At 33.4% G+C, this 12413-nt stretch overlaps 1 protein-coding gene across 6 annotated transcripts in view; it reads left to right on the top strand.

Annotated features, from left to right (window-relative positions):
* Positions 1 to 12413, top strand: part of Ddr (discoidin domain-containing receptor 2) — a 149394-nt gene that overhangs the window by 86494 nt on the left and 50487 nt on the right. For all 6 annotated transcript variants that reach the window (XM_085660116.1, XM_085660118.1, XM_085660117.1 and 3 more), the window contains one exon: positions 5207 to 5438. In XM_085660116.1, the coding sequence (XP_085516242.1) occupies positions 5207 to 5438 (232 nt within the window). The remainder of the gene's footprint in view (positions 1 to 5206; positions 5439 to 12413) is intronic.

Genomic DNA, 12413 nt, shown 5'->3' with positions numbered 1-12413 from the left:
CAAGCTTGATTTACATTGCGATAAGATAGATGCCATTCCCTCAAGCTCTTTTCCCATGGACAATGGATCTTAACACGTTTCTTCTCATTGTCATTTTGCATTAGCGAAGCTTAAAAACTCTCTCTTTGCAATTTCATTTCTTTTTATCTTTTTTCTCTTGTTCTTTTTTTTTTTCTTTTTTCTTTCTTATTTCTTTTTCTTACATTTTGATTAATAATGCATATATATATATATATATATATATATATTGATATCCGTAATTCTTGATCAATATTAAATTCTCAAATTTATGCTATGACGATAATATAGAATTGTTGTCATTGTTAAAATAGAAATAACAGAGAGTTAATCAGAGATATTATTTTCTTTAAGACATAACACACATACACATACACACACACACACACAGAACTGTTTGTGGATCATTGTTTGTCACCCAAAAGTTCTAACCCCGGGAGACAGGAAGACGTTGTGGAATTTTGGTTGAATATACAGACGTGTTTCCGGCAGCACGTAACTCTCGTTAGGGTCACAGGCCAAAAGCTAAGATAACGTGATACGGTATTATAAATGTATATACCGATGCCGCTTTATCTCTGTTATCGTCTTTCAACGGTTAACTTTTGGAAAAGGGTTGTATCGTATAAGCGAGCTTTCAAGAGCTTATAGCCATTATCCTTACACTCCATCCAACGCGCTTGTCGATACTCTTTGAAATTGAAAGAGCCTGTCTGATTCTGATGGTAGAAAATTATAATATCTTTGTATTATACATATACATACACACACGCTCGCACATACACACACACATACATATATATATATGTGCATACATGCATATGCCATTATAGATCTTGTTGTATATCTTTACAGATCATATCAATTTTTTTTTATAATAAAATTTTATTTTGAAAAGCCGATCGATGTAAATATTTTAAAAGATTTTTAAAAAACCATTTATAAACTATTTTGAAAGAAAATCGATAAACTACATGACACATTTTATACGCTCAGTTTTTTTTTGTTCCGTTTTTTTTATTCCCCCTTTTTTTTTCGTTAAATGAACCACCATTCTTCCGAAGTACTAGAGAAAAAAAAAAAGTCCAGAATACCGTATCGATACCGTAACGATATCGTTCTGATTCGAATCAGGAAAAGTATTGTGAGATGCTCGCTTTTTCAAACGATACTATTCTTCGAACGAGCACGATTCGTTGTTGGATAATACAGATTTTCCATATTCTTTTTCCCTACTGTACTTTTAAGCCTTCCTCGTTTCTCGTTACTACCATTCCCAAATGGTCGATGGTTTAAGATAAGAGAGAAAGAGAGGACGATTCGAAGTTCCGTAAAATCGGGTAGGATCGACAAGAATTTTCACGGGTCATTTAGTCGATGCCACATACGACATTAGAATTCCAGGAATGTTCAATAACACCATACATAAAAGGAAGGAGGAAATTCATATATATATATATATATATTATCTTTTTTTTTTTTTTCATTTGAAGATATTTTGTCATTGGAGGATGAAAATTAAATATTTGAAAAATAATTTTTCCATAATAAAAAAAAGAAATGTTACATTTATTTTCAAGAAACAATTTTATCGTGTGACTTTTAATATTTTTTAGAAAAAAAAAAAAAGAAAAAAAAAAAAAAGAAAACGCTCAGCTATACAAGAGAAAAAATTATGCGAATAATATGATTCCGAAGACATTCAATTATCAAAGAAATGAATTTTGACAATTGAAGAAAATACGTATAATCGTGTAATATTAATAAATTATTAATTTCAACGAAACAATGTCACGCGTGTAAATTCAATTGCCGAAGGGGTAGGGGGGAAAAAAAATATGATAGAAGAAAGCATCCGCGCGTTCGGTAAATTTTTGAACCATCGCAATCGCTTTCCGCTTTCCGCTTTCCGCTTTCACGATTCGGACAGCCAGAAGAGAAAGAAAGAAAGAGAGAGAGAGAGAGAGAGAGAGAGAGAGACCATTTCTCTTGGTCGTTTTTTCTTCTATCTTTTATTTTTTACGAATGGTTCCGTTCTTCTGCTTTCCCTCCACGAACCAATCTCTCTGCTTTCAGAGTCACTGCATAACACATTCGCTTGGGATTTCCCACAGAGATCAGACACCGTTAAAACGTTCGTACAGCTCGTAAATTCGTCTTTCATGATTTCCTCTATCTTTCTCCATCTCTATCTCTATTTCTATCTCTATTTCTATCTCTATCTTCTATCTTTATCTTCTTTAAAATTCTTCTCTACTGTAAATTGTCAGATACCATTGTGCGAATTTCGAAAAGAAAGAATATTAATCTAAGAAGTATTTCTATATGTATCATTCTGATGCTTTTTTCTTTGTTTTTTTTTTGTTTTTTTTTTCAAGGAAGAAATTATTTTCTAAATGGAATAAAGTAAGAGAAAGGAAAAGAGAAGAAAATTTTAAGAAATATTAGAAAAAAAAATACGATATGACGTTAACAATTACATTAACTCTGGCCGACAATAAATAAGTGCCGGAACAATTTTCAACTTTATTGCCCACATGTCCGACCAATACGGTCGGCACTCACTGATATCATCTGAAACTATTTTATTTTTGTTCGAAATTTTCTAATACTCCGGATTTTTCAATCATTACCGCAATGACACTAATCTACAATTTCGAAATTTAAAAGCATCGAAAACTCGAATAAATAATTTCTATCTATATTCTGTTTAACTTTCAAATGATCCGAAAAATATTTGACAGGCGTTCAATTTAATTATTCTTCGTTTTAGTCAAATCAATTCAATTATGTATTTAAAAAGAAACAAATGAATCAAAAAAAAAAAAAAAAAAAAGAAAAGAAAGAGAAAGAAGAAAAAAAATTGCTTTATCATTCATTTCCGCAAATATTACTTTATTATAGAAATATATAAATATCATATTTGGTGTTCACGCATTTTTTTGTTTTTCAACTCGATTGACAAGTTGCGAAGTGAACGTCAAAATGGAAATTTTCTCTTCGCGAGAACGAGTATATAAATTATCGATAAAATTTGAAAAATACGCGATGCCGCACACTAAAATGATTTATTCTCGTTAAATTGATAGATAAAAAATGTAAAATAACGTATACGGCTGTTACGCGCCAATGTATTTCATTCTGTTACATGCATCAGCTTCGGCTAAAAAGAGATTATTATTTTTTTGTATCGTGAATGCGACAACAAAAATTTTATTAAAAATTTATTGATATATACGTACATACATATATATATGTATATATATATATATATATATATATATATATATATCAGAAATATATTTTAGTAAATATATTCTTTTATCCGACGATTCTTAAAATTACTAAGCTTATTTATCGAATTTCATATCTTTTAATTCTACCATCGTCCGTGTTAACACATTTTCATTTGTTACAATTTATTTAAAAGAACATACGATATTTTATGGTCGTTAAATGTGATTTGATTAAAAAGTAACAATAATTTATAAACGTTCGTTATAGATCAAACAAAACCAACGAGCTATACAATGGTAATACCGGAGACAAAGTCGAAGGTGAGTATTGAGAAAGTTTCCTGTAGAAGATGGAAATGTGTTGCTAACACACAGAGTCTCGATATCTCGTTCCTATTTAGCATCGAGTCTGCGAAAACGCAGAGAACCTGCTGACTTTGCGGGGTTCATAACGAATGTGCTTCGCGGCACTAAGCATAGGAAAGGGTTGGTTGCTACCGACGCGTGTGACGGTAACGACCACAAGTCATTAGCAATGCTAATGCACCTTTCGACCGATGAGGCACCCATAATGCCCTGCCCTCTATTCCCTTTCTCCTCCAAACCCTTCTCATTCTCTCACTCATTCTCTCTCTCTCTCTCTCTCTCTCTCTCTCTCTCTCTGCTGCTGTCTCTCGAGCTTGAAATCTCTCACTCTCTCATGAATCCCGAACACAGTGCATTTCTCAGCTTGACTACTTTCAACCAGACATTCCATTCTAACACCAACAAAAGAGTTATCTATTATCTTCGCAAATTTCCTTTCAGAGATTATATTGGCTTCCTATTAGAATAAATATTTTTTTTTTTTTTCTTTTTTTTTTTACGAAGAAACAAGGAAAAAAGAGTCATTTTTGCACATTCAATTTTTTTTTCTTTTCAAAACATATACTATGTCACGTTGTTCTATGTTAATAACAATCAACAATCGTGTTTATAATTGATAAATTTTAAATATCACAGTAATAATGGATATCAATGTGATATAACGTCAATTAATTATTTGTTTGTTTTTACGTGTAATAATAATAATAATTATTATTATTATTAATTATTATTATTGAATTTGGTAATGGATTAAAAGATTTTTTTCTTTTTTTGTTTTTTTACATAATCTTATAAATAATATTCGTATTACAATAATTACGTTTATTCGAGAAGGATTACGTTTTAATATTAACGTGTTCTATATGATCTACGAATATACTTGACATTTCCTTTATATAGAGATTAGAGATTCAAAGAGTTAAGAGAAGAGAGAATACGGAGAAGAGAGAGAAAGCCAAAATTACTAGAAGGTTTAGACAAGGTCGAGCAGAAGCTAGGACACTGTTAACGGCATTGCTACCTAATTAACCGCAAACGCTTTCAGTGGGTTTCGCCTGGTCTATTGTTTACATGCGGGCATGCCGTTTCTCTATGATAGTAGGTACTTCTCCTTCAAGCCATCTAAAATATTTCCATGTAGATTCTCTCTCTCTCTCTCTCTCTCTCTCTCTCTCTATCTCTGTCTCTCTTCATCTTCTCAACTTTCCTATTATTAAAGTGAACCCTTATGTAAATGTTATTCGCAAGATTACTTAGCAACGAACAAAAGTGAGATAATTCCAAGAAATAAAGCTCATAATGCATTGATTTGAAAACAATCTTTAAATCGTTATAACACAAAGTAAAAAAAAAAAAAAAAGAAAAAAAAAAATGAGTATCATTGAATTTGTATAATTTGAAACATTTTCATATCCCGTTCCATGTCGTATTACAATTTTTTTTTTATTACATTTATCTACGATTTATTGTATCATCGATTTTCTATACTTACACATTAACATATACTTTAAATTATATTAGATATGGATATAAATTTTCTTTTTCATTTTCTTCTTCTTATTACGTTATCTTTGTTGTTTTTTTAGATTACGACAGGACAAAGGAGGTGGTGCGTGGTGTCCAAAGAATATGGTAACGAAGGAAGGCAAGGAGTTTCTCGAAGTGAACCTTCATAGTCCTCGCGTGCTTATGTCGGTCAGAACTCAAGGTAGATTCGGAAATGGTCATGGCGTTGAGTATACAGAGGAATACTTCGTCGAGTATTGGCGCCCTGGGTTCAACAAGTGGGTGCGATGGAGAAATCGACGTGGCACTGAGGTTGGTCTATATACGTATATACGACTGTCGATTCGCGTCTCTCACTCCTTCCATCATTTTTCTTTCGACTTTATCTAATTAAGAATCCAGGAAGCTGTGTCCAATCTGATGGCCCTTCATCATCTCGGACATAAAAGCGAAACAAAACGAAACGAGAAAAGCTAACCATCCTTTCTTTCTCTTTGTTCTTAACGATTCTCGTTCACTCTTTCCATTCCTAAAGGGATTGATAGCGAATGGCCGCTTTTCAAAAGAGAGAGCAAGATAGAAAGAGAAAAAGAGGGACAGAGAGAGAGAGAGAGTCATCTTAAATTGCCGAAATGAATTACGGTTAACTTGTATAATTGCTCTTGCCGACGAAATCCGATTACGTTTGCCTCCGTTTCAGAAGAAACAAAAAGGTAGCGCGACGAGTGTAATTTCACTCTTTTGAGCGTGGAAAATCCACTCGTTTCTCCTTCGAAAACGGAAGAATGAGAGAGAGAGAGAGAGAGAGAGACAAACAGACAGATAGAAGAAAAGAGAAGAAGAGCGATAACCCCGAGGCAGAACACCATTTGTATTCCCTTTCTCTTTCTCTCTCTCTCTCTCTCTCTCTCTCTCTCTCTCTCTTTCTCTTTCACTCTATCTCTATCTTTCAAGTTAGATACATAACATGTTGACGGAAATCTATGGTTTACAAATGAGAAGCACTGTCCAGTTAAGTGGCCATTACGGTATGTGACGTGTTAATTAGCGTCTCTTCAACATGATAATCCTAGATAGGATATTCATTAGGGGTTGGGGAATACGTTGGCTTGACTAGAGAAATACTGTCATTGATGTTCAGCTAAATCATCAAACAGTCTTTCCCCGACATATTCCTATTTGTATTACGGTCTATATATATCTATATATATATATATAGATTGCAAATGCATAGATTTCGATTATGACATTTCGTCTGTGTAACATCGATCGTCCATATTATTATTCGAAATAATTAGGTCAAAACTGAAAAACGTAATAACGTATTTGATTTATACTGATTTAAAATTGACATTATTAAAATCGCTCGAAGAGACACATAATTTGAATAATTTTTGATTCGAATTCCTCTTAAAGCTCCTTTCCCTCTTATTCCTGCACACGATATCATTCCTCGTTCTATGACTCATTACATAAGTATTTCACATCCCGATGACTATCTTCCATGGTCAAAAAAGTTGTTGGGTAAACAGCATGAAAACAATTTATCTCGCGTAACTCCGTGTATTTATTTTACGAGAACGCGTTTGGAATAGAGAAGATCGCAACCGCGTTAAACTTTCACTTGAAAACGGGAAACGGAAGGAGCAGAGAGCGTAAGAGTGGAAAGAGAGACCGGGGACATTAGGAAATTGAAAAATGTGAGAAAATAAAGTGCATTTGCATAGACAACGGGAAGGACGAAATGCTTGAAACGTGTGCGCGATACCTACTACTGAGCGTTGTTAGTCGGAAACACTGGCTGGGCTAATGAATTCATGGAAGTTCGTGGGACCAGATAGATCCTCCAAGCCCCTACTTCCGTCTCCCCTTGCACTACTCCCCCGAATGTACCTAGCATATACAAATGAATGTCGCGTAATATGGTAGCACCCGAGGCATCGTGAATTCTCGAATAAAGCGAATCGATTGTTATTAACGAAACATGCGAACGGAAAAGAGAAGGGTGGGGGTGAAATTGTAGTAACAAATTTGACGGATCAATGGCAAATGTATGTATATATATATATATATATATATATATATGTATGTAACCGTCACCAGGGCAAGGAGGAGGGGAGGGGAGGGGGCGAGGAGGAGTTAAAATGGTAGATGGAAAATAATAAATCGATATTGATATCGTGCCGAGAGGGAGAGGGGAAGAGGGAGAACGAGAAAAAAAAGAAAAAAAAAAAAAAAGAAAGGGTGGAGAGAATACAAGGGCTTTTGTTCGTAGGCGATCGCGAGCCGACATTTTGTAAATGGAACTTTAATGGAAACACAATAAAGAGAGGATGCGTGTGCATTTATTTCCAACGAAAAATTCTATGGGGTATGGATATAATCAATCGTAACAAGCAAGAGTCCATTTTTCAAATGGCACCATCCGCCCTCCTGCTCCTGCTCCCGCCATACCTCCCCCACCCTCACAACGTTCTTCCACCCCTTCTCTTACGCTGTGTATAGTAAACTCAATACGCATTTTTGTATATGCATATAGGTATACTGTTATTATTATTATTATTACATATTTATTATCATTATCGCGCTTCGTTCCGGTCGCAATTCAATTAAGCTTCCCCTCGAGAGCGAGTTACCAATCCGACTGAACGTTCTCACGATATTCGATGGTTATTTTTAGTAACGAATTGAAAGATTAAAAAAAAAAAAAAAAATTCTTTAGCGGATGTTACGTAGCGTAATCAATTTAAATGAATTGCTCCAAATCGAAAATTTACGTGACTTAAAATTAAAAATATTTTTACGAAACAATACGTAGAATTTGTTTAACCCGTGAAAAAGAAAACTGTATAATATTAATGCAAAGCTTGAATTCCCTTTTCTTCCTCTTCCTTCTTTTTTTCTTTTTTCTTTTTTCTTGTTTTTTTTTTTCTTCTTTTATTTATTTATTATTATTATTTCTTTATTTTTGTCTTTTTTTCTGTATTTTTTCCTTTTTTCTTTTTTCTTTTTTTCTTTTTTTTTTTTTTTACATACACACGAGAAAAGAGAAAAAAAATTCATCGCTCGATGATGACGTAACCGAACGCTCAAAAGAAACTTTTTCTAGAACGATCCTTTTACGAAGGAAAAGAGATCGCGGTTTTCATCAATCGTGAAACTGTTGTCATCGAGAAGCTTCTGATATTTCTCGTACCATTGATGATTTCTTTGCTCTTACGTTATATCTACGAACCCAATAGCACACATACAGATAGATATCTGCACACCACAGAAGAAAGATAGAAACATCTAAAGTAGACATAGAGAAGCAACGCACAAGCACGGCGGTATCTCGTTTATTCCAGGAACGAAGCCGTTGCGCCAGACTTTCTTTCCCATTTTCACGCAGATCTGCTCAAAGCAAGAGAGACCGTAACATAGGAGATATCCGTCGGAGTAAGGGGTGAAGAGGGTAAAGAGTAAGAGTAGAAGAGAAAGAGAAAGAGAGAGTGAGAGAGTGAGAGAGTAGTCACAAGGGTGGGAACATGAACGTTTACCCTGCAGCCTCAATCTGGGCGGCATGTGATCTTTGTGCACGCGCTCTTTCCTTTTACTCCTTGTGCTTTGAATACGGGCTGGGAGAATGAACGAGCGGAGAGAAGAGCTGGAAATTGTGAGGTAGCGGGGTTGAACGGGGAGGATTGGACTGCGGGAGTCGTTTGTGATGGTATACATACTGATCTAAGTAGACATGTGTGCGCACACTCGCGCTCGTTTCTTTGCGTCCGAGTGTAGGAAGACTACGTTATCGCCTCGTCGTACGTGACCCGAACCTTCCGCAAGCATTTTTCTATAGTAAACGCACCCAACGTTTTCTTCAGTTGGTGGAAAGAAGCGGTAAGGCGACCGACTCTTTCTCTCTCTTTCTATATATATATATATATATATATATATATATATATTTTACTCGCTCTCTTTCTATAAAAGGATCTCTTCTTTCGTATTTCCATCATTCCCTTACCTAACGTTTTCCTCTCTGTCTGCTTTTCACATTACTTAGGATCCTTCCATTCTAAACTTACTTTAACGATTTCCGTTCAAACGTCATAATCCCGTCTGGCCATTTTTAAACGTAATATATTGATTTAAAAATTAATATATATTAAATTGTTCATTAAAAAATCTTCGTGCATTTTATCCTCTCCAATCCGTTTTTCAATTCAAATTCATTTCATTTTGTTTCTTCTCATTTTCTTCTTCTTCTTTTTTTTTTTTTCTTTGGCTTTCTTTCCCTTCTCTTCTTTTTCTTTTCTTTCTCTTTCTTTCTGTTTTTCTTTTTTCTTTTTTTTTTAATTCACTTAACGCAAAAGAATATACTTGTGTTTTTCGGTATCTTCGGTACACGAATTATCTTATTAGTGATATATCTTTTGATTGTTGATCAAAATATATATGTATATATATATATGTGTGTGTGTGCGTGTATATGCGTGTGGGAACAGTAAACAAACATGAAAATCGACTTGATGATTCTATGAATATTAAATGATTATAACCCAATCTTGCTGATGCAAATGGTTGAATAACAATTTCCTGGGTATAGGGAATAACACGTTTAGTTTGTTTATTGCACATAGATGAACGCATTTCATTCGATGTTTTGTTCGCATATGTAAAAAAAAAAAAAAACAAAAATCAATAAATTTTTTCAAAATGAATGATATCATAATGAATATATATGATTATGAGAATTTTTGTGCGTTCGGAAAAGAAAGAGAGAAAAAAAAAAAGGAAAAGAAACATACGGAAGTTTTAATTTTATTTCAGATTAATATAAAATGCCAGTTAACGTCACTATTTACAAGGAATCATCATGATAAAATCAGAAATACGATCAGCAATCAAGTCTCGTTTATTTATACATATATAATAATTTCAATTGATTTGGAATCGATTACAAATTACATTTGGTATCGGTGTTGTTCAATTAACCATATTATAAATAATTGCGACGCGTTAGATCATATAATACATATTGAGATTCCCAAAGTATCAATTTTGCTATCAAACACGCTATAATATCGTAGTTGTTAAATTTATCGAACGTTTATAAATTTTCCGTTTAATCCATATTCCAAGTAGAATATTTTTAAATATGATAAACCGTTAATTTCTATTAGTGCTATGAACTTTTTGTACGTTGTACAGATTTTCGATTGTATAACCTTTCTCTTTCCCCACCCCCCAACATATCGTAGTATCGTTATTAAAACAAAAAAAAAACAAAAAAGGAAAACAGAAAAAAAAAAGAAATTCAACAAGCCCTGAATTTTTATTAAAAATTCCTTCTTAAAGATAGAAAGAAATAATAAATGAAGGAATAAATTCTTTTTTTTTTCTTTTTTTTTTTTTCTTTTCTTTACTTTTTTTTTTTTTTATTCAAATTTATTTCATTTAACTTTTATCATAGTACAGAATAACTCAAGATTTAATTAAGCATAATTATTAAGTTTATCTAATATGCACAACCGGTAGAATCTGAAAATTCAACTTCTTATAATCTAATAAGAATAATTCAATTCAAATAATTATATCCACATTTTGTACGTAATACCACGAGGTGAAAGGATGTAGCAGGAAAATTAGGACGGACGGTTTCGTGTAAAATTGAAGTATTCGTTAGAGTTCCAGTAATTGGTGTAGGACGATAGAAAGAGAGAAACAGATAGAGATAGAGAAAGAGAGAGAGAGAGAGAGAGAGAGAGAGAGAGAGAGAGAGAGAGAGAGAGGTAGAAATAGGTTCGAGGGAAAGCTCGTTAATTTTCACGCTTTTGGATTTATCATTTCCACACCAACAAAGTCATAGCACATAGTAGAGCTTCGTGTTGCTCTGCTTATGGAAAACAAGACATGCTTTTCCCCCTGTGATAATGTTTCCGAAGACTCGAGACATGCTAATTCCCATAGGTAAAAGTTAGGATTTCACATAACATAAACTACGTAGAAGAGTATTTGAGCATCTATCAGATGCACAACTGTAGGTGTAGATGTTACTTCCTATAACTCCTTAAAGACTTTACGGTAAATATAACTTTAACAGGCATATATAGATATAATAATAATAATAATAATATAATTTTCATATATATAATAAAAGTATTAATATTAGTATATAATAATTCAAAGGTCTATCATACAAATATGATTATTAAATATATGTACGTCATTGATATTGCTGGATGTAAAGTGATAAAGTCAATAATATGATTATACGGTAACAGTAAATTAATTTTTAATTAAAAAAAAAAAAAAAAACAAAAATACGTACAATAAAGAGCTAAAATAGAAAGATTAAAAGAGTGACAACTGCAAATGTCTATTCTACAAAATAGTAAAAGAAGTAAAATGAATTGACGAAGAATTAGTATGATTTAAAGTTCGTACAAATCAAGTGTTATAACCAAAAGTGATATAACGAAGAATAAAGTAATACAAACAGTAATATAGTATCATACGAAATAAATATAATCATTCATTAGTTTTTTCTTTTTTAACTCTCCTTTCCTCCCTCCCTGCTCCTCCTTCCCCTTGAACTTTAAGTTTTCGTAAGAAATTTTGTTTTTGAACTAAATTGGAACGTTTCAATCGAATTAATTAAGATGACACAATTAAGTTATAATTATTCTCTCAATTATTTACTCGATAGAAAACGAAAAGAGACAAAAAAAAAGAAGAAGAAGAAGAAGAAGAAGAAGAAGAAATCATCTAACGTCAAATCATTAAATTAGTATCGATCATTAAACAGGACTGCACGCACCATCCGAACGAATATCTTCCATTAATCAACGTTCAATGACTAGGAAGATAACTATTATATCTCCCATATGCTAACGCTATCGATACGCCTGTTTTGGCTTACGATCGAACAAGTAGAAACGTCAGAATTCTATCGGAGCTCCGTCGATAAACAGCATTTAGAGAGAGAGAGAGAGAGAGAGAGAGAGAGAGAGAGAGAGAGAGAGAGAGAGAGAGAGATAGACAGACAGATAGGCAAACAGAGAAAGATAGAGAGCGTGAGAGAGAGAGAGAGAGAGAGAGGGAGAGAGAGAAAGGGATAGAGAATGAGCGTGCGCGAGAAACAGATAGATATATAGAGAGATAGAGATAGATAGAGAGACAGAGAGAGATAGAGATAGAGATAGAGATAGAGATGGGTGTTATTTCACGGGCCATAGGTAACGAGCGTGCTCCTCATTGAATATCGATACGGCACTTTAACCCACGTCGTTACTCTGAGGATCGTTA

The sequence above is a fragment of the Vespa mandarinia genome, chromosome 11 (genome assembly GCF_050613455.1).
Source record: "Vespa mandarinia isolate Hongniang chromosome 11, ASM5061345v1, whole genome shotgun sequence".
NCBI classification, from domain to species: Eukaryota; Metazoa; Arthropoda; class Insecta; order Hymenoptera; family Vespidae; genus Vespa; species Vespa mandarinia.
The sequence above is the reverse complement of the archived record's forward strand: the minus strand, read 5'-3'. Positions and strand labels throughout refer to the sequence as shown.